Genomic DNA, 27,980 nt, shown 5'->3' on the forward strand with positions numbered 1-27,980 from the left:
ATTTTCTTTAGATTGCCTGTCGCTGTCCTCCTCCTCCTCCTCCCCCTGTCAGTAAGCATCTCTCTCCTCTGCTAACAACCTCACGACTACCTGTATACTCATCTATTCATCCTACAGTGTTTCTGTGCTGTTTGCATATGATAAATCCTGCTGCTGTCACATACTGTTTAACTCCAGGAAGTGTGGCCAGCTTGTGTGAGACACATTACAAAAAGTGGAATTTAAAAATCTACTCAGCCAGCATCACAGCTGTATAAAAGGCCATCTCCTTACTTGTGTGCTGAGGAAAGAGCTCATCTGATGTGGTGACAGCAGAGGCCTGCAGCGTGCGTGGGTGACAGCCCGGGGAAGGACTGGAACATGTGTGATGCAGGAGGAGGAGGGTAAAAGCAGGAGATGGGTATTGGCATATGCCAGTGAGGAAGAGGTGGTTTGGCTTTCTGCAGAGTGTAGGAAGAAAATTATTCCGTGTGTGTGTATGCGCGTGTGTGTGTTGCAAGACCAGCACTGCAGAATAAAGGGATGCTCTGCCTAGGGAGCTAAACTGGCTGGTCTTTGAGCATTTTAATAGCCTTTCTTTTTTCTTTCCAAAGCTCCTGTCACCAGCTCTCTGACTCCAGCTGTAAGACAGAGTGTGCAGCATCCAAGATCATTTTAAAGTGCTTTATGGCCAACATCTGCCCAAGGCCTCCAGAAAGAGTAGGCACCGGGCCTCAAGCTGCGCATGGCTGCCTGTGTCCAAGCTTAGCTCCCAGCTTTTCAGAGGCTTTAGTTTGCACTTCTGCTCTGTTGCAAATGTTGTTTGTCCTTTTCCTTCCCTAGCACACTTGGCCTCTACCAAATTAAGTGGAAGCTTAAGGCAATGATAGCCAGTCCCTTGACCACAGTTTAAAACCACATTTAGAAACATGACAGAACAGCTTCTTCTCTCCAGGGCAAGGGAAAAGGTGCACAGTAGCATAAGCTGATCCAATGTGATCTAGTGAACTTGACCCCAGAAGGAACTGCCTGTCAGCCCTCTTGTGTCTAGAGTGGTTCTCATGAGACAAGACACTAAGCCACTCAGCCAGCAGAGTGACCTGAAACTCAAAAAAAGCTTCATTTTTAGGCAGTTCCATTCCTCCGTGCCACTGTGGGATCACACAAATACCACTGTGAACTCTTCAGAGAGGGTGGGACTGCATGGCCAGGGGCAAGGCAGAATGGCAGCCACTACCACTCAAGTCAGTCTGAACTGCCCTGAAACATCCTGAAAGAGCATTCAACAAAGAGCAGTCAAGAAAGGAACCACCGTCTCCCAAATGAACTCTGCAATTTTCTGCAGTTTCATTAATTCCTGCTTTACAATGGGCTGAATTAGCTGGAAACACAAGCCTTTACTTCTGGCAGTGAAAGACAACACAAGCTCTACAGTCATTTGCATCCCAGCTTATTTGAAAAAAAAAACAAAAAACCAACCCAACATGCAGTCCATATAGCTGCTCTGTTAATAAGACTAGAAAGGTTATTAACTCCCTTCCTTCTAGCACATAATAGTGGCACATAATTCACCTCAAAGCATTAATTTTCCTGCTTCCCCACAGGACCATCCCCAGTAGAACCTTAATCAGGTTCCCTATGTAAGCCAAGAGGATAGTGGTGAAGAAGGATCAGCAGTGAGCAAATAAGATGCCTGCTCCATGGTCCTAAGGGGTGCAAGATTCTCCACCATTTGCATTACGAGTCAGAAGGTACAGTGCTGTTCAGACCCCCTTTCCCTCCATGCATTTGTTCGGTTACTTAGAGGGTTGGCAAAGTGGACACCTGCAGATGCTCCATCAAAAAAAAAGTAAAAAAGTAAAAAAGTAAAAACAGAGAGATAGAAAGATGGGAAGAACAGGAGGGAGCAAAAGAATGTGGCAGATCAGGCTGAATGGAAGCAGACTCAAAAGCCCAGATAAGTCCTCCCGGCTCCTCTCTGCTGCCAGGTTGGGGCTCTCCTGGCTCCTCTATACTGCAGCCCTAAGCAAACCACAAAATAGAGAAGACTAGCTACAGTCAGCCTGGCAGGCAGCGTGGACCAAACTATGTGATTGTAGGCTTAACCCACCAATACCACCTTCCCTGTTGTAGCTTTTTCTGTCCCTCTGGTGAATGGTTTTACTCCCTGTTCCCATTTCCTTGTACTACCTGAAATATTCATTTAGCTCAGCAAATTATTCCAGGTCAACGCATCACAGAAAACTTTCAGTCTCTATGCATAAGTCGAGAATTTAGAAAAAAAGCCTACTGAGACAAGCAGAACCATGGGGCTGGTGTGCAGGAAGGCCACCTGACATCATGCAGAAAGACAGCAGGCAGTTCAGACTGAATCAATGCTCCTGAAGCAGGGAATCTCTTCTTGGAAATGGGAGGAATACTGTGCTGATGAGCCTGTACTCTTGCCTGACCTGCGCTCCTCTCCTTAGCAGCCTGTCACTAGGGAGATTAACAACTGGCTGCTTTCCCCAGTTCAAAGCAATCCTGAAAAAAAGAGCCAGAGCAAAAGGCTGGCAAAGGAGATTGACTCCTCCCCACAATGCACTCAAAGGGAAAAGATATTCCACATAAAAGGCAAGGACTGGCAAAAAAAAGATAACTGAGATCAGCACCTAAGCAATACATAAGGGGAAAGGGCTGTTTTCCCTCCTTCCTTTCCACCAAGGAAATTTCAATGGGAGGAAGACAAATAATGAAAAAAGCCATCAAAGCAAGCTGGTGATTCATTACAATAAAAAATGCATTATGCATTGAGAGCAGTCAATTAGGAGATGCAAACTGCACACTGTCCTGTCACCCTAGGGGAAGCACAAGCAAGGCAAGTGGGAGGAAAGGATAAGTAGAAAAGGAAAGATTTACAGGCATAAACAAAACCCAGCTATGACCCCAAGCTGAGTAGCTTGTCGGAAGGAGCAGCCATCACTAACCCACACGCAGTAGCTGGGAACAGACTTGCGTCTCTGGATTACTATGCAGAGAATGAACATACCTACTGTCCAGACACAGACTGGTGTCAACTGGGGCATTACCGCTTTGAAAAAACATGGGATATTGGTGCCAAATGACTAAAGAATCCACCATCAGATTTCCAGAGTGGAAGACAAACTCTGGGAAGCATCAGAAGCAAGTCCTTTTCTTCCCTGGCCTCAGTGCAAGCTGTGTGCACTGAGGGAGAGTACAAAGGGTTCCCAGTCCCCTCCAGCACACCCACAGCCCTCTCCTTGGGTACATCCCCTTCCTTCCCTCCCCACATCATAATGGAGTCACTTCAGGACCAGTGAGAGTATGAACAGGTCTGCTGAGCCCAATCCTGACAAGGTTCCCCCTCCTGCTTTCTAAGATCTGACAAACACAACACTCCAAAAAGAGAACATCAGGATCATCCTCCTGAGCCTGCCCCTCTGCCTGGGCTCTGACACCTCATTAGGATTCTGCATGACACTTTTCAAAGCCTGTACTCCTCATTGAGATGCTGACAGACAACCGGAGAAAACAAAATGCTCCCTCCCCTGTGAGGGGGCATTCTAGGCTGCAATTTCTGCTATGACTCAATCAGCATCCACTTTAATGAGGCCATCTACTATCGCTGAAGCCCTAGTGACTGATGTCTAAGCTTCTACCTCAGCCTCCAATTGCTCAGCCCCTCCTCTTCTTTCCTCAGCTGCAGACTTCTGCAGTTGACAAAATGAGACAATGAATAAGACTTGCAGGACAAAGTGCACCAAATTCCCAGTACTGCAGCTTCCAGCCAATCTTTTGTCAGTTGAAAATCAGTTTAGCAGCCAAAAGCAAGTATGTTTAGCTGACAAGATTTGGGAATACACCATGAAGGTTCATCGTATCTTAACAATCTCCTGGGCTTCATGTGAGATGTTTTTGTACACAATAATTTGGGTCACTTTTGATCAGCCAGTATCTCTGGCATGTTGCCCAATTCCTCTTACACATACGCTATCTGAGCTGCACCTCTCTTCTCCAATCTCCTACACCCTTCTCTTTCTTTAATACTTCTGTCAGTCCTAGCCTTCCCTCATCAGGAAGGTCTGTATTGCTTTCTAATGAAATTATAAGGCAGATGAATTGAGCCCACTGAGGCATACAGGACTTGACCATTGTGTAGTTCTACATCCTCCTTGCACAACATTGCATGCATGTAAAGGAACTGCACATATTGGAACATTCTGGGTGTAGTCCAGCTCCTAGCAGAGCTGAAAAGAGTTATATTACACCCTTAGGAGTCAATCATCTCCCTCAGCTTCTGCATTCCATTTGTTTTGCTTCCTAGTCCCATTTACAACATTCTTCCCTAGGAATGAGGAAGAAAAAAAAAAAAAAAAAAGAAAAAAAAAAAAAAGAATGAAGATTCTGGAAAACAGCTTTTCCTAATCTTTTATGATTTTTGATGTTCCCTCACCTTTTTCCCCTCCCAGGCTTCCTGTTTGGTTTCAGTTTGCAGGTAAGATACAAATCCATTTAGTGCATAGCAATATCCATCGTAGAAATTATATATGACAAATGACTGTAACAGTGCTAAGGATAAAACTCTAATCATATTTTTCCTCTAGGTTTCCAAACAGCAAACAGAGAGGAGCTGTACCACATCCTTTAGAGAATGAGGACACTGCACAAACTGTATCTTAGCAACAAATGAATTAATAGCATAACTTCCTAGTCTGCTGTACAGAAAAGGCACAACCAGTATTCAGAAACTGAGAAAATAACGAAAGCTGGAAGACTCACCTCCCCCTTCTTTACAGTCATGGACTGCCGACGAGGAGTGATCTCCTCATTGATACTGGAGAGGAAGTTCTGTGAGATCCGCAGAGCATCCTGCAGGAGTGGATGATCAGGGTGGCTCACTGGAGTGTGCTTGAGCAAATCCTGACACCAGGAACACAAACAAAGAACAGAACCATGAGCAGCACTGGAAAGCAGAAGGGTCTGAGGGCCCCTAACTAGAGCTGTAGGAAAAGATGTTCCAGCTTCTTATGGATTAAATCGTGGCTCTATCTCTAGAGGAAGAGGATAATACTCTGCCCTTCTTGGTAACACTGATGAAGAGGTAGCGGGGTCCTACATATGGACTCCCCCTGCTTAGTGTAAAGGGACTTATGCAGCATGACAGGTTTATTTTTGCAGTCCTGAAGCTCCATGGAAAATCTGAAGTGTGAAGAAAACAGGAAAGGGGCCTAAAGTTTGAAAACTACCCTTCAGATACTTACATGCAGGACAAGTGTGCTGCGAGTCACTCGATCCACTGGCTTGTATAACAGAGCTGTGGAGAAAAAAAAAAAAAAAGGCAGCAGGAACATAAGGAAAAAGTACCTAAATACAGCCCCTACAGAACAACTTGTCCAATACAACTAAATGTACAGGTACAGGTTTATTAACCAATGAGCTGCTGGAAAATCCCCTTCTCTAAGGTTAATGTGCTGCACAGCCAATAAAACACACATGAACACACAGAGGAAATAAACATGCTCCACAGCAAACAGATGGCCACTTGTGAGCACGCCTTGCCAGACACTGGATGAGGAGCACACAAGGTAGTACAGAATACCTGCACGCAGCATGGCACAGTTCCGATCATTCCCTGGCAACATGCCTGGTCCCACAGGTCAGAATCAGGCCTTGCACTCTAAGTTTCCAAGGAGGTACCTGAAAAGTTGACTGTTCATCCCTCCTTCTGGAGTTCAGCATAACACGCTGAGTGCTTCCAAATCCCAATAACAGGCCAAACCAGGAAGGGGACTATCTTTTATATTGGTGAGTATGGAAGCTTCTTCCAACACAGATTGTCTTCTACTTCTACTTACTTCTACTATTGTGCATAGAAACAAGCACCATGGAACCTGATCTTGATCAGGCTCTCTAGATGCTACCATAGGGCAAAACCCACATAACAATAACTGCTAGGATTGCATTTGTGCTATCACTGGGTAGCAGATGTTCTCTCAAAATCACAGCAGTCCTTTGGCTGGCCTGGTTCTGCCCAAAGGGACTGATGAAGTTTTAAGCTGGGCAGGGACTTCCCCATGAATGCACGTAGCTTACTATGCATCAACTCTGCTACTTAGCAAAAGGGAACTGATTTCCCAGGTAGAGCCAGCAGAGACTCCGTAATTTTCCAGCATTTAAAAAGAAAAAGGGAGAGTGGAGGTTTGGCAACAGCCTTCATCCAGTCCTGACAAACCAGTCTCCTTTCCATGGATCACTCACTTTCCAAGGAATTTTTCGTCGTCTGATCTTTAGATTCCTTTGTGCTTCTAGCCTTTAGATTCTAAAAGAAAAAGAAAACCCACATAGCAGATGGTCAATCACCTTGAAATATCACATGGGAATGTAAGAGGCTATCTGCTCCTCCAGGGGAGGGCCTAAGTGTGAATGGAGGACAGTCTTATCACAGCTCAAGTCAGTGAAGGAAAAGCGTGCTTTCCTTGGTAAATCCACCATTGCCATGTCACAGGCATCCACACAACTCAAAATAAGCAATTTTCTTAGGAGTGCATATCAGTAGAGATGCAGCAAAGCACGTAACCACCTACAGCAACAGGGATGGTGGAGTTTTAAAATTACCTGAGAAAGACACATCCATAATGATGCAGCTGTTGTCACAGCATGTGCACACCACCAATAAATAAAGTACAGGATTGGGATTCAGTACCCCCAGGTTATACTTCCTCATACTTGTACGCAGAGCTGGGTGACCTTGGACAAGTCAGTTCTCTTTCATGGAAGAAAAGGAGCAATGCCTGCGACTCCTCCCTCTCTGCACATGGACTGTGAAGCTACATGCATTAGTGTGCTGAGCTCTGAAATCCTCACCAGGACACAAATGCAAAAGCATCACCACCATTATTCCAAATACAGCAGATACTAGCATGATTTCAGAATCACCCTTCAGAAAACAGCAAAACCGAGGGATCACATTTGCACAGAGCCCAGGACCCTGGGGCCTTAATCTCTATTCTGTCTTCTAGGGACGACCATAGTATCATCTATACATATTACTATTAATAAACAGGAAAGTCCATGAAATGCATTTTAGCACTGAAAGAAAAGCACAGGGGAGGCTACTTACTGATGAGAGGACACCACTAGAGCACTGAACTGGTCAGGGAAAGGACCAGAACCTGATGAAAATCCTCAGGAAAGGAAAGAACAGAAGACATCTGCACTCTGATGAGTAGTACAGCAGGCAAGTCTTACCTCCCTCGTTTCATGCAAGGAACATGCTTTATTTTACTTCTTTATCATAAAAATCTAAAGGGACACACAATACTGAATATACTCAGGATTTTTTTCAGAGCAGTAAATGCCCCTAGTTTTATTTGGCTCTGATTATCCATTTCTTTTTAAGGACACACATATGAGACATAATCACCACAATACAGCCAGTCAATGAGACCATGCACTGCAGGTAAAGCTGGTGGCCTGGGAAGTCTAAAAAAGTATTCGATGTCAATGCTCTGACACAGGTATTCCTCTTAAAAAAAGGAAATCAGAGCAGCCCAATGAATAATATTATAAACTATGGTGGACACACTCGCTTTTTTAAACAGACAGCTACCCTCTCCTCCTCTCCATGCCAGCGAAGCCTGCAACTCCACTGACAGTCATAATGGAAGCCATTAAGGATGGCTTTTTACACCATAGTCAGCATCATTACTAGCAAAAGAAATATGTGAGAAACTTAAATACAGCTTTCCCTTCTGGAAATGCATGAAGGTGGCACAGAGCTGAGAAGTTCAAAGCAATGCCAGTTTTTACAAGATTCCCTGGGTGGGAACAGCACATAAAGGCTGTCTATGTGATAACCTCTATTAGCCCAAAGCATAAATTGCTGTAAGAACATGAGCTGAAGACGTGAGTCTACGTGAGGTCACAACTCCTCCAGAAGTCAGGGCTGCAAAGATACTTGGAGGATAGACAGGAGTGACATCGAAGGATATTAGTCAGATCCAGACAGCTCGTGTGTCTGAATACCATGACATTACCTCAGAGATTTCAGCAAACTGAGCGTTGGCTTGGCAGCATTTCTCTGCTGTCTCCATAGCAACTTCATAGTTATCCACAAAGGCCCGGTACACTCCCAGCTGGCTGGCCTGCAGGAAGCAAAACAAAATTAAATAAACTCTGGGGAAGAAGACAGTTTGGGATGGCCAGCCTCAGTATCTAATGATTGGGTCATGTTCCTTCACATCAAAGAATCACAGGGAATGCTAAGCAGGCCCAGGAAGACAACACTGACCTGTCAGCTTTGCTTAACCAGCACAGGTGCTCCCATGTACCCAGTTCCATGTATGCTGAACAAGTTCACTTGCAAAGGATGTGGAAGCCTGCAAGAATGATGCATCCTTATCACTGCCATCTATTTTTCCCTTCTGAACTGCCAGATTAGTATCTATTAATATTTTAGCTCATTGATGTAAGTGGAGCTGCTGGCTATTTGCCACATAATATGAATCAGACAGGAATGATTCAGCCCAACAGCACAAATGTGACCCCAGCAAGCTACTTGTTAGCTTTTGCATGATGGACACACTAAATCAAACCTAATGCAGATATTAACCCATATTTGCACTAGTGAACATCGTAATAAGGGCAGTGGAGCACTGAAAATACAGAAGAAAGATCCAGAGCAAAATCTGTTTGGAAGGCAGTGACTGCAGCACTAGGTGATGGAAAATGGCAATTTTTCCAGCAGAAGGAATAAGCATTGGTCCAGAAGAAGATGGAACAGGCCTCAGAGTACAGTAATAAGCCATTATTATCACAGAGTCTTAGTACTGGTCCCATTTGCTGACTTAGGAATTGCAGCCAGAGAACGTAAGATCCAGCTCCGGAAATCCCTGGGTAGCTTCCAAGGTTGTCTGGATTGCAGAGCTGGGTTTGTGCTGCAGGGCTGCACAGGGTGTGCTGTAAACACCTCAGCAGCTTGAACATGCTTGCAAATGCATGGTGAGCCAACAGGTGGAGTGCTGTATAAGGCTCCATTAAGGAGTTCTTACCAGATGAGCTTGCACTTAACCTTATTATTTCTGCAAATTCCCTGACACTTCTGCCCAAGACATGCAACAGGCAGAGCAGTTCACTTTCCCACGCAGTGCACTTTTCCTCTCCTGCTGTCTCACAGTCATTGTGTTCCCCATTCCCTATGAAGCTTCGTGCAAGAGACGATGGAAGAGAAAAAGCGACTCTCAGGAAACATATGCCTACACAAATTTCTTTAGCTAACAGAGGCTAAGAAATCGTAAGCTATTTCCTAGGGCACATTCTACTGAAAGATTAGGAACCAGTCTCAACGCCCATACAAAATGATATGGTTATGACCGAAGCTGGAGGGAACTGTGCTCACTTACACCAGGGATGACCTGGCCCATACAGTGTGGAGAGAATAAAATCTGTATTTGCCACTGGAACGCAATTCTGTGAAGAAGCTGCAGTCAGAATTACTAATCATTTGCAGGATTTATGACATTCAGTTTTGGATGATGCCAGCTAACATGGCAGAGCTTTACAGTTTCTCCATTCCTGTGTGGCTCTTTCCATTTCCTGCTACTCTTGAACAGCCTTTCTAAGCTTTTGTTTTCCTCCTCTAAACATGCCGCCATGAAAACATCATATTAATTAAAAACTGAGTTTCTAATCAAAGCAATAATGCTCACACAAGTTTTCATGCTGGTTTAAGTTTTCTCTTTTCCAATTAAAAACAACACACGGCAAAAAATAAGCTTTGGTAGAAATAACTGGCTTTTGGTTACATTTTTTTCCAGTCCTGAAAACTAATCAATGATAATATTTGCTAAATATTTCATCATTTCTAAGAACAGTTCTAAAGTGCTTCCTTTCTAGTTATAAGAGATACATACAAAATATTCCCCAAAAATGAGAAGCATTTTTCACTCCCATATGCCTAGCGTCTTTTTTTTTTTCCCTTTTCCTTAGTTTCAACAGGAAAAAGGTGGAATAACAGTCACTGCTGTTGCAAATGGATCATACCGTGCCAGACCACATGAAATTCTAAAACGCCTTGCCTGCACTATCTATATAACTCCAATCCATGGTGCTTTGTTTTGTGTGATATTAAAGAAAATTCATGTCCCCAGGAACCTCAGGATAATAACAATTCCAGTGTTTATCATCAGATTGCATGGCATGCCCACAAGTAAACAGTCTGCTTCAAAATATTTGATGTACATCCAGTATGGATGTCTTGTAATGCCTCATGCTCTTGCCGTCTCTCTCATCTAGCTGCTTCCCACTGCCTGCCAAGAATTATTAGCTTTATCTCATCCAGCAAAGAGTTCACAATTCCCACTGATACTGTACCAAACCACCAGAAACTGAAACTGCTAAGCTAGCTCAAAGCTTCCTGTGCTAGGGCAATTTGCTCCTTTGCTTCCAACAGTAATCCAACAAAATCAACAATTCTGTAACAAATGCAGAAGAGTCAGGGGAACATAAAAATAGAGTTCTGGATGGGCTTAACTCCTGCACTTGCAACCACCATCAGCAAGAAATGGTCTTAAACAAAGGCCTAAGTAGCTGTATAGTGAATCAAAGCTTGCTCCACAGGCAGCCGTGGTGAAGATTATATTCAGGTCTTCTACAATTAGCGCTATCTTCATTGCTGCACTACACTTTCAATGGAGTTTGCGAGGCTTCCACTTTTCAGCAGCCTTCTATATCTTTGCTTCAGCAACCAGCAGCAGGTGGCTTTGTCTTCTTAAACCAGTTGCTCAAATTGCATACCATGAACTACTCACCAAGGCACCAACTTGACCCCTCCTGGCTAAAACATGCTGGCAGTGAAAAGCAGATTCCCATATTTTGATCTTGAGCTGCTGGCATGCATGGAAAACATCATCTTCCAGGCCCATCTCCCCCTGCTCCATAGGGGATGGGGATGGTGCTGGGCTACACAGCTGCTAACAATTGAGTGACCCTGGTAAAGCACACTCCTCATCCAATAACCCCCTCACTGGAATGTCACTCCTACCCTGAGAATCAGAGGCACCTCTGGAATGCAGAGATTCTTTTCTTTTCTGAAAAGGAAAAAACAGCTCCTTTAATCCTTTGCTTTCTCCACATGCTAGGGGAGAGGCTAAAGGGGCCAAAGGAATCTCCTAGAATGCAAACAATTTGTCATCTGGCTCAGAAACTCAGCAATTTTAATTTAGCCTCAGGAATATGCTGTATATGTCTTTGTCCTGGTCCGCACTCAGAGAATTTTGTTGAGGTTCCTTGGAGGATTCTCAGGAGCAGGTGGACTGCATCAGCATAGCAGCAAAGGTAATATAAAGGCCAGGATGGTGGTAGAAAAGCAAAGCCAAAAGCGATGACCATAAAACCGAGACAATCAGTACAAGATACAGCAAAGCACCACAGAAAGAAGGAAATACATGTCAAGTAGTTCAGCAATAGTATGAAACATTTTTAGCTGTTGGTGTTTCAAAGTATGCTTTTTAACACTGCCATTCTCCCATCTTCCTCTAAAGCAAATGGTCTGATGACACTGCAGACACCCTGGAGATTCAACATTTCTGTGAAACTGTATTTGTATTAGGAGCATAGCTTGCTCGAGTCTTGAATTAAAGGCAATGAAACAGCCACTTTTGCTGCAGTGGTAAAGCTAGAAGCCTCTCACCTAACCCAGCTATGGGTTTTCATCCCTTCAGACTACGCACAGTCACCAAAGGGAGTAGTACCAGCCCTTGCGAGATGAATGGGAGGTAACAGAAACTGTGGTGATGGTAGCTGACTCACCAACTTTTGGAAGAGATCCCCTACACGTTGCTGGTGACTCCACTGCTGCACTCGGGGAAAGAGCCCATCATAGAATTCTTTGTGGATCTCATAGAGCTCAGGCACTTTGAAAAATATTGTCTCAATCTGCTGACTAGTCAGCACAGGCTGAGAGGTGGTGGCAGCTGCTTTCAAAGGCTTCATGGGCTGAAATCAGGAAAAAAAGGAAATTGTTATCATGCAAACCAAGTACCTTCACCCTTGCCACATTACAACACATCCCTCCAGAGAGCTGTTTTTCATCTTATTAATAAGTGATACTTACATTCACACAACTCCTGAAAGCTAGACATTAACAAGTTCTGTCATGGGGATCAGCCACCCCTGGTAGGTGGATTTTCCCAGGATATTAATGGTGTGATTAAAATCCCTCTGCACTTGATTTCCTTAATCTCTGCCCAACTGTACAGCAACATGTCTAATAATTAGCACAGAATACTGAAAGACAGGGCTCCTGGATACTACTACGCTAACCCTAGGTGTGCCATATCCAGTCCTTTCTTTAAGCCTCTCTTTCTCTACTGGAAGTAACAGGTACTCTTTGCACCCAGCAACTTGTAACCCATGGTATGTGAAGTTCTGGGAAACCTCGGATGGAAGCAGCATCAAATTCAAGTACCAGTGTTTGAAATGGCATCTGCCACAAACGCTTACCAGCAGCAGAGCCTCCAGGTGGCTCAGGTAGGTTTCCTCACTGGCTAGGATTCCGGACAGGACCCATTTTCTCATCTCCAGGCCTTTTTCCAGGTCTGGTTCACTCTACAAAGCAGTTGTCAAGGAGAAAAAAAAATAAAAAAGGAAGGGGGGAAAAAAGGGGGGGTTGGAGAGAAAGAAAAAAAAACAAGAATGAGAATGGAGAGTTAAAGAGATCATTCAGCTGACCATAGCATACTTGGGGTTTTTATTTACTTTTAGACTAAAAAAACCCACCTGTGCTCAGCATCTTGTTTCTAGAAATAAGTAAATATAAAACATTAAAGATATTTTTATTTACCAGCAACTGATGTCACTTAGATGAAATATAGGTGTTGGCTTTAGTCATCCAAGTTCAGTGCCTCAATTAGGAGCCCAGACTTCTTCACAAAATTCAAAACTCAGAACTTAAATATTCAGAATTTATCCTCCTAAACAAATCTCAGGGGACTCCTGGTTACGTGCAATTTACTCACTCCTCCCACAAGAGTCCTCTATGATCTTACTCCAAAGCCATGTTTCTCCATGCAGACAGGATTATTTCCCCTGCATTGACACAGATGCACATGAATATACAGCAGTTACAGCCTGACATCGGTGTTAAGATGGCTGTTTCTTTCTCCCACTCTCTACTATTCACTAAATTATTTTTCAGTGCCAGCTTGTACAATGTCTATTTTTAGTGAGAGGATGGAATAATCAGCACTACTTGGAACACACATGCTGATTTTCTTATTGGGATTCCATGAAGGAGTTCTTCAACGAAACAACTGAAGGAAGACAGAGAAAAAAATAAATACATTCACGGGCAAATGTACACATCAAGGGAAGACTAACATCAAGTGTTAAGAGAAGCAGTAATCCCCTCTGTTGAGTTTCAATTATCTTTCATCTCAAAACTGTTACCTGAAAAATGTTTAACATGATAAAGTGAAATTGAGTATTTCCATAAACTCTGTAAAAAAATGTGGCTGAACAATGAAGGTTATAAATAATCTTATAAATAGAACTTATTTCTAGTTCTTTTTATTTCTGTCATTCACAGAAATGGCTTTTTACAATTGTTGCAACTTTTTAATATTGCTAAATGTCTCTAACAATAGAGTCGGTAGTTGAATCTGAAAGGGTGGATACTTTTCAAAGGCTTTGGGTAGGTTGTTTGGGGCTCTATCCTACTCCTTTTAACATCTGCAGGAATCTTCAGCTATTGATTTCAGTAGCAGGAGGATCACAAAACATAACCGTATGCACCACTCTATTGACGGACTATAAAGCCCTATAGCTGACAAAAAAGCCCTCCATTTAGTTTAGGGTCGAATACTTTGAACCCTGTAGATGTATACATGAGGTTCATTATGGACAGAAGGTATCTCGACTATAGGTAAGCTGACAGTAACTGTCACATTCTGAGTGTGACTTTGAGCCTACGCACCACGCGAAGAAAGAAACAGATCCTCACGCTCCCAGATATTTCTGGATTCAGTCTCATCAATAACTATCCTGATTTTTGAATGCTTTCATTAAATGTCACAAACTATTTTCTAGGCTAAAAGACCTTGCAACGACTACCTCATAAAAATTTTGTGAGGTGTCAAATACCACCACCACTTCTTAAATAGAAGTGGCAGACAGAAGCTGTTCTAAGGAAATGAGTAAAATTTACATACACATCAGGTGCTAGATGGAAAGAAGAACTTGTCTTTGCACCTCACTCCTCAGTAAGGTTCAGTAAAAACCACAGGGCTTTTTAACATCTTGAGAGGGCATCTAAGAGGCTAGAAATTTGTAATTCAGCAGTTGTGTTCAGATGATTTCAGAAGAACACCAGTAACAAACTGCACGGTAAAATGAATGCTGCAACAGATTCTGTGCATCTACAGAGTACCCATATGACTACCTGTAATAGCTCCAACAGAAGTGTGCAACAATATTGTGACCATTCCTTATGATTTCTGTACCAGTAGTGCCTGGATGTCCACCTCATGGACCATTTTGTAAGGTATGGTATGTAGACCATAATCAAGACAGACAGCCTCAAGATGTTTAACAAAGATTGCCTTCATCCAAAAAGGCAGGGATATAGCAGCCCTGGTGCAAAAAAACCTAACCCAAAACAACACCTCTGGGTTTCCAGAGACTTCTTACAAAAGAAAAATGCAGCTTCACAAAGAAGCATTGATAAAAACTAACAGTGCTCCAAAGTCCACACTCCCGAGGATGAGGTGACTGGTCAATATTGACACAGCACTATAATTATCTTTAGCAGGTTCTCTTGGAGGAGGTAAGGATTTAAAAACCAGCTGGGTATTTGTAACATAAAGAGCAGCACACAATGACAAGTTATTTAAATGGTTCAAACTTCCCCGTCATGACAGTGGCACAACAGTTTTCCTCTTCACAAATAAAAGCTTTAATTTACAAGCCAGTTCTTGCTGGGCACTGTCAGCTGACAGACAGCATTTTCTGTCTGAATGTTAATTTCCTCTCTTTAAAAAAGATGTGCTTTCAGTGAGGCAAACATCTCCCAGGACACACTAGAGGCCTTCCTTCCTGGCCACTATCACAAGGTTACTTTGCAAAGTCCATAGTATTGTCCTAACCCTTTTTAATAGAAGCCTTTTCCAAGCGTGATGCTTGCAAAACAGCTTCAGATGCAGCCAAACAGGGCAGAGCCTGGCTGCTTTAAGATACAGTACAGCAGTTGCTGCAGAAACCCTCCGGGGAGTTTATCCAACAATCACACAAGCACAATAAAAGGTTTCCAGTGCAGTACCTCAAATTTACATACAGATCCCTCATATGTGAAAAGATGATCTCCTGCTGCTCCTGCTGTGTCAGGGATCAATATGACACTATGATGATGCTGCCTGCATTGTACTGCCACTCTGTACTTCCTCCTGAGAGCCAGTGCCCGGACACGTGTCCCCTGCTGAGGGAGGCCTTTTCTGACAATGTCACCTGGGGTTGCACTGAGCAGCAGCTCTTGCTGCTGTATGAACATCTGGAAAACAGCCCCCATGCTTCTTCAGCCTCAGGGTGCTTTTTAAGTCACACTTGTTATGAAATGTATTCCAGGACTGAGAAACTCACTGGGAGCTGGTGCCAACATCAGGAAGAGGAGGAGTAAGTTTATTATTTGGTATTACAACATCCCTCACTTACAGAATTGGGAACAGGCCCACCTGCTCACCCAAAGCAAAGTAATTAGCAGGCAGAGATACTGCGAGGCTGTCCAACCACTTTCCCCTTAGAGTACACCAAATCTCATGCACCCAGTGCCAAGGGCATTTTCTGCTTTGCCCGTAACTGACAAAAAAGGAAAACAAAGAGCAACAGTGACCACAACAGCCTCACTGACTGATCTGTTTTTGCACTCCAGGCAGAAGGGCAGTTAAAAGAGGGAACATCGTGGGTGTAGGTATCAAACTTCCCACCAGTTCAGGGAGACGTGCCAAGGCTGAGGACTCCTTTCCCCTACCCTGGCAAGGAGGTAGTCAGAAATCTTTGAGCTGCTTGTGGCAAGGGGAGGAGCTGGTACCACATCTACCAGACCACATTAGCTAGGGGAAAAATACACCTATTAACCAAAGTGCAGATGGGATGTTCCCAGCAGGACATGGGAGCAGCCTGTATTGGCAAACTAACTACTCAGCAGGGAGTGCCAGGTGGTCAGCAGCCTATCCCATGCTTCCTACCCAGCTTGGTTAGCCCTTTTTTAACTTGTACAAGTCTGACTAGTATTTCACGTTCTGACTCTGCCCCTACCTCTTTGATGCCAGCATCCATTTCTAGCCTTTCTCCACTGCCCTTCCATCTTTTGGCTGCCTCTCTACCTCCATGTTTCAGAATAAATCTATCTCACAAGACTATCATGGGGCAGCAGCCAGAGCATTCCTGTCTATCTGCCATGGGAGCTGTGAGGACCCAACACCCAGCCAGGTCTGAACAAGCAAGCAAGAAATCAAGCCTTCCCTCCCACTCCTCATGAACTACCTTAAAAAAAACAGAAAACACAAAGTAAAGTGGAAAGCAGTATAAAGGAAGTTTCACAGGTATCTCATGCCTGTAAGGTTCTGGTGTTTTCTTCTCAACTGGGTGGTGGTTCTTGCTATTCCAAAGATGTAAAAACAGAAAGATTGAGGCACAGTCAGAAGCGTAATCTTGTGACCTAAACCAAGGCCAGTCAGAGTGGCTAGAAGCACTGAAGATATTACAGAGCATGCATGCACTGGCCCTGAGCCACGGCTGTTTTGAATGTGTTTACAGCTTGTCAGCCTAAGTACTTTAATTTACTAGCCAGGTTGGCATTGTATGTTGTATTCAATTACTGCCAGCCTGAGATTCACCAGCTCCAAGGATTAGACAGATTCAGCTCTTCCTGACCGTTTAAAGAACTTGGGGCTTTCTGGTTGTTGTTTGAATTTACAGCAATAATTGTTTTCTTGCAAATGTTAGAAGAACACAGATTAAGAATCTAGAAACCACAACACACAAGATTTTGCAAAGTGGTTGCTGCCAAGGCAGCTCTGTAAAGAGAATCAGTGATTCAAAGTGGGCGTATAAAAGGCACTTTAACTTTCAGACCTTCCTTTGGTACAGTGTGTTCATATGCTGTGTAATGAATGTGTTCAAAGGAGAGGTTTCCCCTAAGGACAGCTCAGAATCTCATACAGAAGTTGACAGCCTATGGAAGAAAAACTATTAATTTCAATTTTTAAAATGTAAATATCTTTGAACGCTTCAGCTAAACAGGCTGGAGGTGTCTCATTGTCTTGGTGATACTAAACAGGGCAAATTCTGTAATCTAGCCAATCATGCTCCATGCAGGGAAGGGAAGGAGCAGGGAGAGGAGCCAACATTATTTATAACATCAGTACTGGTGTGCCAGCTCTCCTCAGGAAGGGCTGTACATCCAGGCAGAGCCCTTAAGGAGCAAAGAGTTGGACAATAAAAAGGAAAAGTTGCATCTGTTGGGGGTGGCGAGAGGAAAGTGACAGTAAAACAAAACAAACAAACAAAACCAAATACTCAGAGGAAGAAAGTAGAAGGATTTAGAAATGCTGGAGAGGGAAAGACAAGCTAGCAACAGCAGTAGCAAGCAGAGCAATATATCCCATTTACTGATGTAGCTTCAGAGGTCAACTTTTCTGGACCCCCTTGGGATGAAGCTCAGAGAAAAATCCACAACCTGCTCTGCTATAGCCCTGCTTTCCATGTAGCTGGCAAATAGTGAGAACAGAAGAATCTGGTCTGAGGACCAGCAATAACTGCCAATGCTGCACCAACTGCAAACTGCACGGCTGAAAATGGAAGCGAAATTCTACCTGGAAATCTCCAAGTACCAGCCAATTTCCCCTCCAAACAGAACGGGAAGTAGGAGTTAGTAGCTCAGCTTTAGCAGTCCTGCCTCCCTGGGTATGATACATACAAGAATTGGAGAGATCTATTTTGGCAAAAACCTCATCTTCTAAACTCTAGAAAAGTGACTCCCCTCCTTTCCTGAGGGAGTAGCAGCAGTTTTGCCTTTCCACTGGCTGCCCTGCGCCCACCTCCATAGAGCCCCACACACATCTTTGAGCCTGGCTTTGAGAGCGACCAGATCTTGAAAGGCCTTTCTTGCTTCTACTCTTTCGATCAACTGTAATCTCTCCCCACATAAGTACTGTCAATAGAATCATGATGACTGAAGCTTCCCATCCTCTCTCGGTCCTTTAGCCTCCAGGCTGCAACCCATCCACTCCAAAACTCTTGGCAATAACTCTTCTCTAGTGAAGAGTGTCAGTCACTAACCTTCCAGCTGTCCCAGCACTTCCCTGTGCCCCAAGAATACTGTAGCAAGCTCTTGCTCTGTCCTCCTCTAACTCTATCCAGATATCTTCTCCACTTTTCATCCCAGCTGCATGGCGAAGACAGATACGTTGTCTCTTTCTGGGAGTGAAACATCACCACCTATTACAAAGACTGTCTGACACCTTCTGAAGCTACCAGCACTGTCTTATTTGGCAAACATTTGGGCTGACATTTTCCAAGAATTTTCCAAGGTTTCCAGAATTTTTGGAAAGTTCAGTCACAACAGCTCAACTGTTACAGAAAGCAAGGTTCAGGAAAATTAAATCACTTCTCAAGTTAAATAAACAAACAACTTAAGTGTTAGTGGAACCTATTTCTCCTTTTTCCTCTTTCCCCTGTAAGCTTGCTTCAGAGCAACAAAGTTTGGCAGAAGCGTTGGCTTTATACCAGGACATGCGTCAGCAGCTCAGCACGAGATTCTGGAAGAGCCAGAAGAGGGGGTACGACCTAGCTTGCTCAATGCAAACATTTGTTAAGGCCTCCTTACCACAAAAATGACAAGTCAAGGGATGCCAAGATCCACGTTACAAACACCCATGTTGATTAATTATGTCCTCTCTGGGTCACAGACAAAACTAATGCTGGTGCACCTTGTCACCCTCCTTGGATAGCAACAGAAGTTTATGTAATGGATACACAGCAGGTGGAATATGAATACATAAGAGGTGGCTTAAGTGGTACAGTTTGGAGGCAGACCAGCCAGCTTCTTTTAGTCTGCTTATATGACACAGGTGGTAGGGGGGATTGGAAAAGAGATCCCAAATGACAAGGTGCAGAACACCACAAACCTTCTGGCAGTCAATTATGGCCCTCACTTCCTGGAACATGGAACAGGGAGCTGTTTACTCCCCACACTGAGAGAACAACACGAAGCCCCTCCACAAGTACTCCAGGAGGTATCCCTTCATTCTTTTTTAGAAAGAGACACTGCTCTCAGCCACTCTGCACATTTTTTATGCTGGCTGGGTAGACCAGGTGGAACCCTGATGCACTATCCAACCAAAGGCGACAGCTGCTACAAGGAGGCAGAAGGACTTAGTCAGACACTTGGCAGAAAAAATACAAAGCGGAAAACAAGCTCACAAAATAAGTCAAAGCAAAATGCCCTCAAATATCCAGACAGCAACAACCCAGTCTCCAAGTGGAAGGCTGGTCTCATGGATAAGGCAGATGAGCACCACACAAGAATGCTGCTATGCCTGTGTGATGCTAAGTGAATTACTTAGGACACTTTAAAAAAATAAAAATCATTGGTTGGAATGTTTTCCATTTTCTGAGTGCCTGACTGGAGTGTTGTTAACTCTTGGTTGCAAGTGAAATTAAAGGGATTTTACTTTAAATGTGAAGAAAACTGCATTAAAAGTCAGAACTTGGTTTTGCACAACATTACGCATCTCACATTAAGCACCCAAAATTAGCAGATGCTTTTCCTATAATCTGTCTGCCTTGATTACCTGTGGTTAGTGAACATACCATCCTCTTATCTCACAGGAACATTGCAAGGATAATTAAGACCTGCGTAGCATTCCAACTGTATTTGGAGTTAATGGTCATGTCAAAAGGAAATGAGTACTGTTGTGCTGAGAGCAGAGTTTGCCCAGCATCCTGTAAATAAGGTATACACAGAGCTCTAGAGAGAAAATACCGAATCCGGTATCATTCACTATATACGCTGAACAATGCATGAATACCACAGAAAAAAAGATGAAATTATAGTTTCTTTTATAGTTATCATCGTGATTCAAGAGACAAGGCTACAGCCACAAGGCAAGGCTTATTAACCATCACCACTTCCTAACTTCTGAATAACTTTACAATATTAGTATTTTGTCAGAGTGGTGTGTATATAGTACATGTGTTGTATTGTCACACACTTAACTGTTGATTTCTAGACTCTGGTCATAAACTAAGATTTTCAGAAGTAATTGCGGGCACCTAAGAAAGATGTAAAAGGGCAAGGAGACTACTATAAAAGCAAACACAGGTAAACAAAAAATATTTTCCTGCTAATCAAGTGTAGTGAAAAAGAAAATAGAAAATACATGTCCTGGTATTTCTCGTCCAATACATCTTATGTGCTTAGCTCAGCACAGTGTATTTGACACAATTTTGTTACTGACTCTCTTCCACTACATCTGTGAACGGAACTACAGTAAAAGCCATCTAACAACTTGTGATGACAGAAAGTTTAACTTGTTTGGGAAATACTGCAACCATACATAAATTAGTCTCTTCCTCCTTGCCAGGGACAGTCCTTCATGAGTCGCATTGTCATTTATGGACTAATTACAGACAGGATCAACTGAAGCTGCTGAGGTTCATGATTAGAAGTCTAATCTGTATCAGGATACCTCTTTCTTTTGGAAGCCATAAACCATCTTTTTATAGTTAGAAAGAAGAAAGCAGCCATTTATGTTAAAAATTATTTTTAAAAAGGCAGCCTTCCAGCATTAGTAAGGTAACTTTGAAATTAACTACTGTTAAGTGCTTATGAGGCAATACTCAAACAAATAAATAACAAAATTAAATATTAGGCAGTGTCCCTTCCAGGCCTCCAGTTACAGGCACTATGACAACTGTTTCTTTGAAGATAATTCTCAGCCATATGTAGCCACATGGCATTCTTCCTTCATCCTGAGAAACAAAACCGGGAAACCTCAAGCCAATATTAAAACATTCCTAGAGCTTTTGAATTTACTAATGATCATTTTTTCATTCAAAAGCCTCTTGCACATCACAAGAATTCTCATCTTGAGAGATAAAAAAAAATCTCAGAATTAATAGCATAAGCAGCTAACTAGATTCCATACTTAACAGTCCAACAAAATTAAGCAAACATCCACAATATATGTACTTGATAATGCTTTAAAAGATCTTGCCAATGCATTTTTATAAATGAGAAAGAACAAGAACACTGTCTCAAGCAGGCTTCTTAATCTAACATTCATCCTAGAAAAAGCAAGTAAGCATATGATATGGTACTAACGAATAAGGAGTAATAGAAAGATGTATACTATGAATGCTTTGTAGCAATGGTTTGTGGAACTTGTCAAGACTCTCAAAATCATTTTGATGCAAGATAAATAAAAGGGTCTGATAAAGGTGAGTGTGTTGATTTACATGTACACTGATATTTGTAAAATATCCATCATCTTCTCCCATGACATCTTAATTAACAGGACGGAACGATATAAAGCCAACACATAAGTTGAACCACTTAAATGACAGATTTCAAAGTGTCATTTACAATGTGGGAATTCAAGGTTGTTTGGCTACGCTTTCTTAGAAACACAGTAGGAAGGAAGTGACAGTTGTCTTTGTGCTATTAAGCATTTTTATGAATGACCTGGGGAACCAAAAGTTTGCAGATGACAAAGATATTCAGGGAAACGGCAATTTGGGATTGAAATGCTCTACAATCTAGGAAGCAAAAGGTTAAAGAGAAGCAAAGGTTGAAAGTCAAACAGATTAATTCAAGCTGAAACAGATTTTTTGACTGCGAAAACAGCAGAGTTAATAGTTACTTACAAAGGCAAACAGCAGACTCTCTACCAAGACTACCGTGAAAACAAAGTCAGAAATTTTCCTTAAGTTCCAAGGTATAGCCATGCTACTGAACCTGAAGCAAATATAAAGCAAGATAGCCTGAAGGTCCACATCAAACCACAGGTCAGGCCAAGTGGTCCCTTCCGAAATTTTTATCTGCCGTAATTGATAGCTATTTAGTGAAAACTTGGATTTTTTTATAAGCGGCCATCTCACACCCAAAGTCACCATACTTTGGAGGTGGCAGTTTTAATTCCTGTTATTCTGTTTGCACAGGGTAAAGGAAACACATCTTATATTCTAAATGCTTTATCAAAGCCTTTAACCTACCTGAAAGCAACTCTCTATTTTCCCCTGTGAACAGCAATGACCACCCACATGCACAGATGTATGAACATCATAATGTGGGATGTTTTGTTCCAGAGTCCCCTTTTCAAAATATCTGGTATTTAGAGACCCTCTCAACAGCAATTAGTCACCTATTCTCTGCACTAAAATTCACAAAGGTTGGAAAACTGAGGCTTAAAAATCATACACACAACACTCATCCCTTAAAGTAAGTTTAGGCTTAGCATCAGCTAGAAACCCCAGTTTAGTTTTAAATATACAGTATCAATCAGGCACTGACTGACTCTATTCTGTCAGGTTATCTGTCCTACAGTGTTGGCAATCCCTGTCTTTGCTCCCCATTAAAGCAGTCCATCCCTTGCAAACCTACAAGGCTTTGCTGACTCCAAAACACAGAAAGGACTCACTGATTTTGTAGATTCCAGAGACCCTGAAGATAGGGTGTCTCGGCTGCCTCGACTCTTGGAACTGAGATGGGGTGAGGAGGATGGTGAGTCATCAATATAGGGCATCATATCATGATGTCGTCTCTGCTCTTCAGCACGGTCTGCATCATACGCATAGCTAGGTGGCGTGCCACTGAATGAAGCATCTGTAAAACAGGAGAAAAATCTGTCTGGTCAGAGTCAACCTGGACATGAGACAGCCTGGTCAACCAAGGCACTGCCTGCCTCCCACCTATTATGATTACTTATCAGTAAACCCTGATTCAGTAATCGTTAAATATAGATCAAGTGGAGGCATAAAGGTAATTAAACTCAAGTTGTCACCAAACATTCACTTCACTCATTCCAAGTCCTAAAAGGTAAAGTACTTTAGAATATCTAACATTGGCGTTCATTTAATTACAGCTCCTTCCCTCAAGTTTTCCTTCAAAAGCATTAGTATCAAAATAAATCCTTTTGCAGGCTCCATGCAAGTTATGCAGCCTGGGTTTCAAAACATAGTGGGGTTAGGGTAAGAGAACCTGTTTTTTTCTGTAGAAAAAGAACAGATGATGCCCCTGCCAGTTTAGCAATCATAGATAATACATAGCTCAGGGGAGAAACATAACTCTTTCCAGACCTCTCAGGAACAAGAGGACTAGGAAAGAAAGGTCTTACATGTCAAGTGAACAGGCCTACTGCCAAAACAAAATCCTAAGAGGCGCTCCTCTACTGGCTGCCCCTCCTCCTCCTCCTCAATTTTGAGACTAACTCCATAAACAAATGAACAAATCACCACCCTGCTACCTCCTACACCCCACCTCACCCACCCACATAAAACAAACAAACAACCCCCAACCACCCAATCAAAAACACCCAAATAAACAAAAAAGAATGGTTGGCATGAAGAGTTAAATTAACCATTATTGCATGAGATATCAATTAGCTTCTGCTGGAAAGATGAGTACTAAAAGTGGTTCTGGTACCTTTAGCACAGAGACTGTTTCTGCAAAGATCTGTATTGAAGGACACACACTGATCAGCTCCCTCTACCACAGGCTAAAAGGTCTTTTACCTCTCTGCACAGAGAAACATACTTGCATTCTGCACAGTGGCACCGCGTCGCATACATCTTGCCCGAGAGAAGCTGGAGGCACCCTTCATGTAAGTTACACTGGCCTGTGAAGCACATTCACTTGTCAATGCCCAGAAGGGTGCTGTGTGTAACAGTAATAGCCATGCAGGGGCCACTGAATGCAAAATGTTAGAGTTCCTCCTCCTCTTTCAGTTACGAGTCACAAAATGCCACTCTTCTCCCAAAACTGAAAAATAACCACAGGGAGATAAGCTAGATCCACTTTTACTGAGCCTGATGGAAGACAAAGCCACACACACACACAAAGCTTTTTTCTTATATGTTTAAAATTCTGCATTAAATTCACACTTGAACACAAGTAGAACCATTTTTTACTAGTTTTCACAAATATCCAGGTTCTGCGAAAATAATAAGCAGCAGCTGCCAAGCATACTAATAATCCTGTTATACATCAGTAAGGCAGGGTGGAGGAGTAACATTTTAAAGCCCACTTTCCTCCCCCACAGTAAACTTCGTTAAAGCATGACTCATTCCAGTAAAGGATGTGAACTTTGTCTGGAACAGAATAAAACTTGATCCGTGTGGCTTATTCAGGAGGGAGAGCTGGTCTAGGGAATTTATGCAAACAATATACTGAAAATCCAACAATAAATGCACTGTAGAAGTGAGCCTCTGTCTCAGTCCATACCAAATACCACCCAGCTAAATAACAGCTGTATACGAGGCCTTTAGGCTGCTGAAGGAGCATGTCAATATTATTTTAACAAGCTCAATGAGCTTTATGTCACCCACCCGCTCATGGTATTACCTTGTGGTCAAGCTCTCAGAGTTCCTCAAAAGACTCATTAGATTGTGCAAGACCACAGAGGGAGGGTGGGGGGGGAAGGGAAAAAAAAAGAAAGGTGCTACACATTCTCTGGAAGGCATGTTTGTCTAGTTGTTACAGGTTTCCAGAGCTCCCCAACCATTTAGAAGTCACCTATTAAGTTGATTTGGTAAACGGAGGCTTGAAAGGGAGTTGTTGAAATAAGGATGCTCAGTCACAAACAGAAGATATTTTTAGATATCCCAAAGTTGGATATCATCTACAACACCTGCAAGTCAAACAAATGTCATGCTGGACTTTTCAAAAGCTCTTTGGCCACAAGAAAGTGTAAGAGAAGACAGCATGGCCCCTACCTTGCACTACCTGAACAGGCAAGGAAACACTGAAAGGAAAAATAAAAATAGACTCCTCACACACAAGATGGATGGTCTTCTGTTTGGCCAGAAAGTTAAGGGACTGTTTTGATTCCAGAAACCAGAACTGTAAACAGGAAGGAGGATGACTGTCTCCTTGCATCTCTGCACTATATATGCCATATAATTAAAAAAATAATAATACGTAAATAAAAACCAAAACCTTAACACCATTTAACTTCAGTGGAAGAGTGCAGATACCTGTTTTCCATTCAGCTGTTCCTTGTGCAACTTTCTAACCCAAGAAGCCCGCAAGGCATTCCTGACAATTTAGCCTGGCATTATCCAAGGAAGAACATCAGTACTGGGCACCTACGTAAGCTTCATGCCTTTGATCAAGCAACAGTTCTTTTTCTTTCAGTAGTTTCTTCAAACTACTCCTATCCAAACCAGTTTCTCCTGCACACAATGCAGTAACAAAACCAAGTTACTGTGCAGAAAGCAAAGCATGCATATTTCTTTTACTCCCGATGCTCACATTCAAATTTTATAGTTTGCTCCACTTCTGTTAATGGGGGAGTGAATGCAGACTAAAATATATTAGCAGAAAGGCTTGCAATGAATCACAGCATTTTCACTTTCCTCACTTTCTCCTGCTAAAAAGCAGGCTTCACACTTCCATAACATGTTCTGTCTCCTACTGCAAAGGGAAACCTTTATCTGAAACTGAAGGAAAGGGCAGTGGAAGACTTGGGTTCAGAAGAGATTTATTGCTAGCTTTGCAACAAAATTCAGTCTACCTTTGAATCACTTGGTCTGCCTGTCCATAAAAATGAAAATAACACATCTCAACAAGGAATGAATCAGTGTCACAGACTGTCATGAGATCTGTCCACAGAAAGCTCCACACAGAATTTAAAACTTTTTTTCTGTATCCTCCAGGGATCCTTCACACATTAAAAAGATTAAAAGTAGTTATAATCCCTCTTCTTTCTATTATTGCTGCATACAGCACTGAAATCCACCTATGGAGATTTTAATTATCTCCAAGGCAGAGGAACCGTCTTGCTTTTATTCTACCATTTTTTTCCAACAGAAGCAAAGTATTACCACAGCCAGATACACTACGCAAGTCTTAACACTAATAACAGAGGTAGACTCGTGTCTCTGTGATTAAAGAGACCACTGTTGCTAGGGAAACGAGGTTATTCAGATCTCCTAAACCCAGTGCAATGCTGCACAGGCTGTTCAGGCTCTACCTGGGAGCAAAAAGACCAGCGCAAAATTATTAGACCCAGGAGCTCACCTGCTCAGGCACTTCCAGCTGCTCTGGGTGCTGCTGTTGTAGATTGCAAATGGAGAGAGCAGGTGGGCCTAAGCAAAAGCACTTGGTTTCTTAGCCGGTGTCTCAGGTAGGGTGAACATTAAGAGAGAGGGTTCTTACTCTCCTTTTAGGGTCAGCCAGTAAGACATCAGTAACACAACCATCAAAACAAGCAAAAGATGAAACACAGGAACAACAGGCAATTGCTGACAAGGGACAACTAAGGAAATGGGCTCGCATACAAGGATGATGGACTCAAACATGTTGTATGGAGAGAGCACCAGAGACAGATACTGAGGACATTACTCAGGTGTCATGCTCCTCCCACCTCAGCAGCAGGCCCCCTTTCTCCTTCTCTGTAAGATATCCCATCCCACAGAGAAGAGCAGCAGTTGTGACTTAACAGAAACGAGCCCTCTCAGCACCTAGAAGTTGCCATTTCTACCACTGGTCCTCTGACATTCTCTCACAGTACCCCTCTCCTGCACCAGCACAATCTTCAAGTGCAGGGCACTACCTGCAGATAAAAGGCTCATCACCAATTCATATATTCTGCTAAAAACCTCAAGCATTTACTTCCACCTTTGGTTCCGACAGCAACAGCCTCCCTGGCCTTGCTTTGCTCCAGCTTTCATGAGTCTTTTCTACTATCCCCCTCCTTAGTTACTGCTTTCATCCTTTCACCACCTTTCTCATCTCTGTCCCCTTTTCATTTTATTTTGGTTTTCTCAGACTTAATATGACTTTTCTTTATTTTGCTGTTCTTCCACTCTTCTGAACTGCTCCTCTCCATCACTGCCTTGAATTCCACCTGGCTGGGGGGTAAGGAAAAATCTAACAAATTTACAGTTAGTCACAAAAAATTCACTGGCCCTCAGACAGCATGGCAACACTGTTCCCTTGTCCTATTGCCTACACCCTTCCTGCTGGGTGCCGCATTCATTCTTTGGGAATATGAAATCAAGTCATAGATCTAACTTGAAAGCAGGAAGGGAAAAAGAAATTAACTTCTAAGTAAAAAGGAAGATTAGCTGAGTCTAATCCAGGGCCACACAATGGTTCAAATGCATGTGTCATACTTTCACAGCATCACAACATCCATAGCTGCTTGAGAGGCTTAACAGCAGCATGCAGCAAAGCTTCCAAGCTAGCTGTGCTCCAGCTAATCCTGCTAAAAGAGCAGCGAAGCCACTGCAGCTCAGACCTGCCTGCCTAAGTAAATACCCAGAATCCTGGAGGGGGAGGGGGAGTTGCACCTCATACCAAAGGCCCACATCACTGTGGCTTCATTGTAAATGGTACCAAGGCTAGCACAAGTTTGTAATGTCTATACTCATTCCAAAAACATTCCTACAGCTGCAGAGCAGAAGAGGGCTAAGGCAGTTTGCAACCTCTGCCTCTGTGTTTCTATGCCAAGGAACGTGTGAGGCCATAGTTTGACAACACATTGTCTTGGCAGCAACAGGGTTTAAGGTTTCCCCCACCAAGTCATAAACCTCTGCATGGCCTTTCCCCTCTTATCCCCTTAGTTCTGCAACCCCACAGATGTCTATGGCCCAGATAAAGAACTCAGCCAGCTCAAAGAAAAATATCTTTGACACACTTCCCTTCTAAGCTGGATCAGCTCTCTGATCTAGTTCACGGCACAGAAATCCAAACGGAAAGGATACATGCATGATAGTTCAGGGGTGAG

The 27,980-nt window shown here is 42.9% G+C and overlaps 1 protein-coding gene across 1 annotated transcript in view; it reads right to left on the minus strand.

The window, feature by feature from the left end:
* Positions 1-27,980, minus strand: part of BCR (BCR activator of RhoGEF and GTPase) — a 105,092-nt gene that overhangs the window by 32,489 nt on the left and 44,623 nt on the right. Inside the window, exons 2-8 of the mRNA XM_080391642.1 lie at positions 22,671-22,855; positions 12,481-12,585; positions 11,788-11,973; positions 8,016-8,123; positions 6,238-6,298; positions 5,241-5,293; positions 4,759-4,899 (exon numbers count right to left, since the gene is read on the minus strand). Coding sequence (XP_080247768.1) covers positions 4,759-4,899; positions 5,241-5,293; positions 6,238-6,298; positions 8,016-8,123; positions 11,788-11,973; positions 12,481-12,585; positions 22,671-22,855 — 839 coding nt within the window. The remainder of the gene's footprint in view (positions 1-4,758; positions 4,900-5,240; positions 5,294-6,237; positions 6,299-8,015; positions 8,124-11,787; positions 11,974-12,480; positions 12,586-22,670; positions 22,856-27,980) is intronic.

Source organism: Falco punctatus (genome assembly GCF_963210335.1).
Source record: "Falco punctatus genome assembly, chromosome: 1".
Taxonomy (NCBI): domain Eukaryota; kingdom Metazoa; phylum Chordata; class Aves; order Falconiformes; family Falconidae; genus Falco; species Falco punctatus.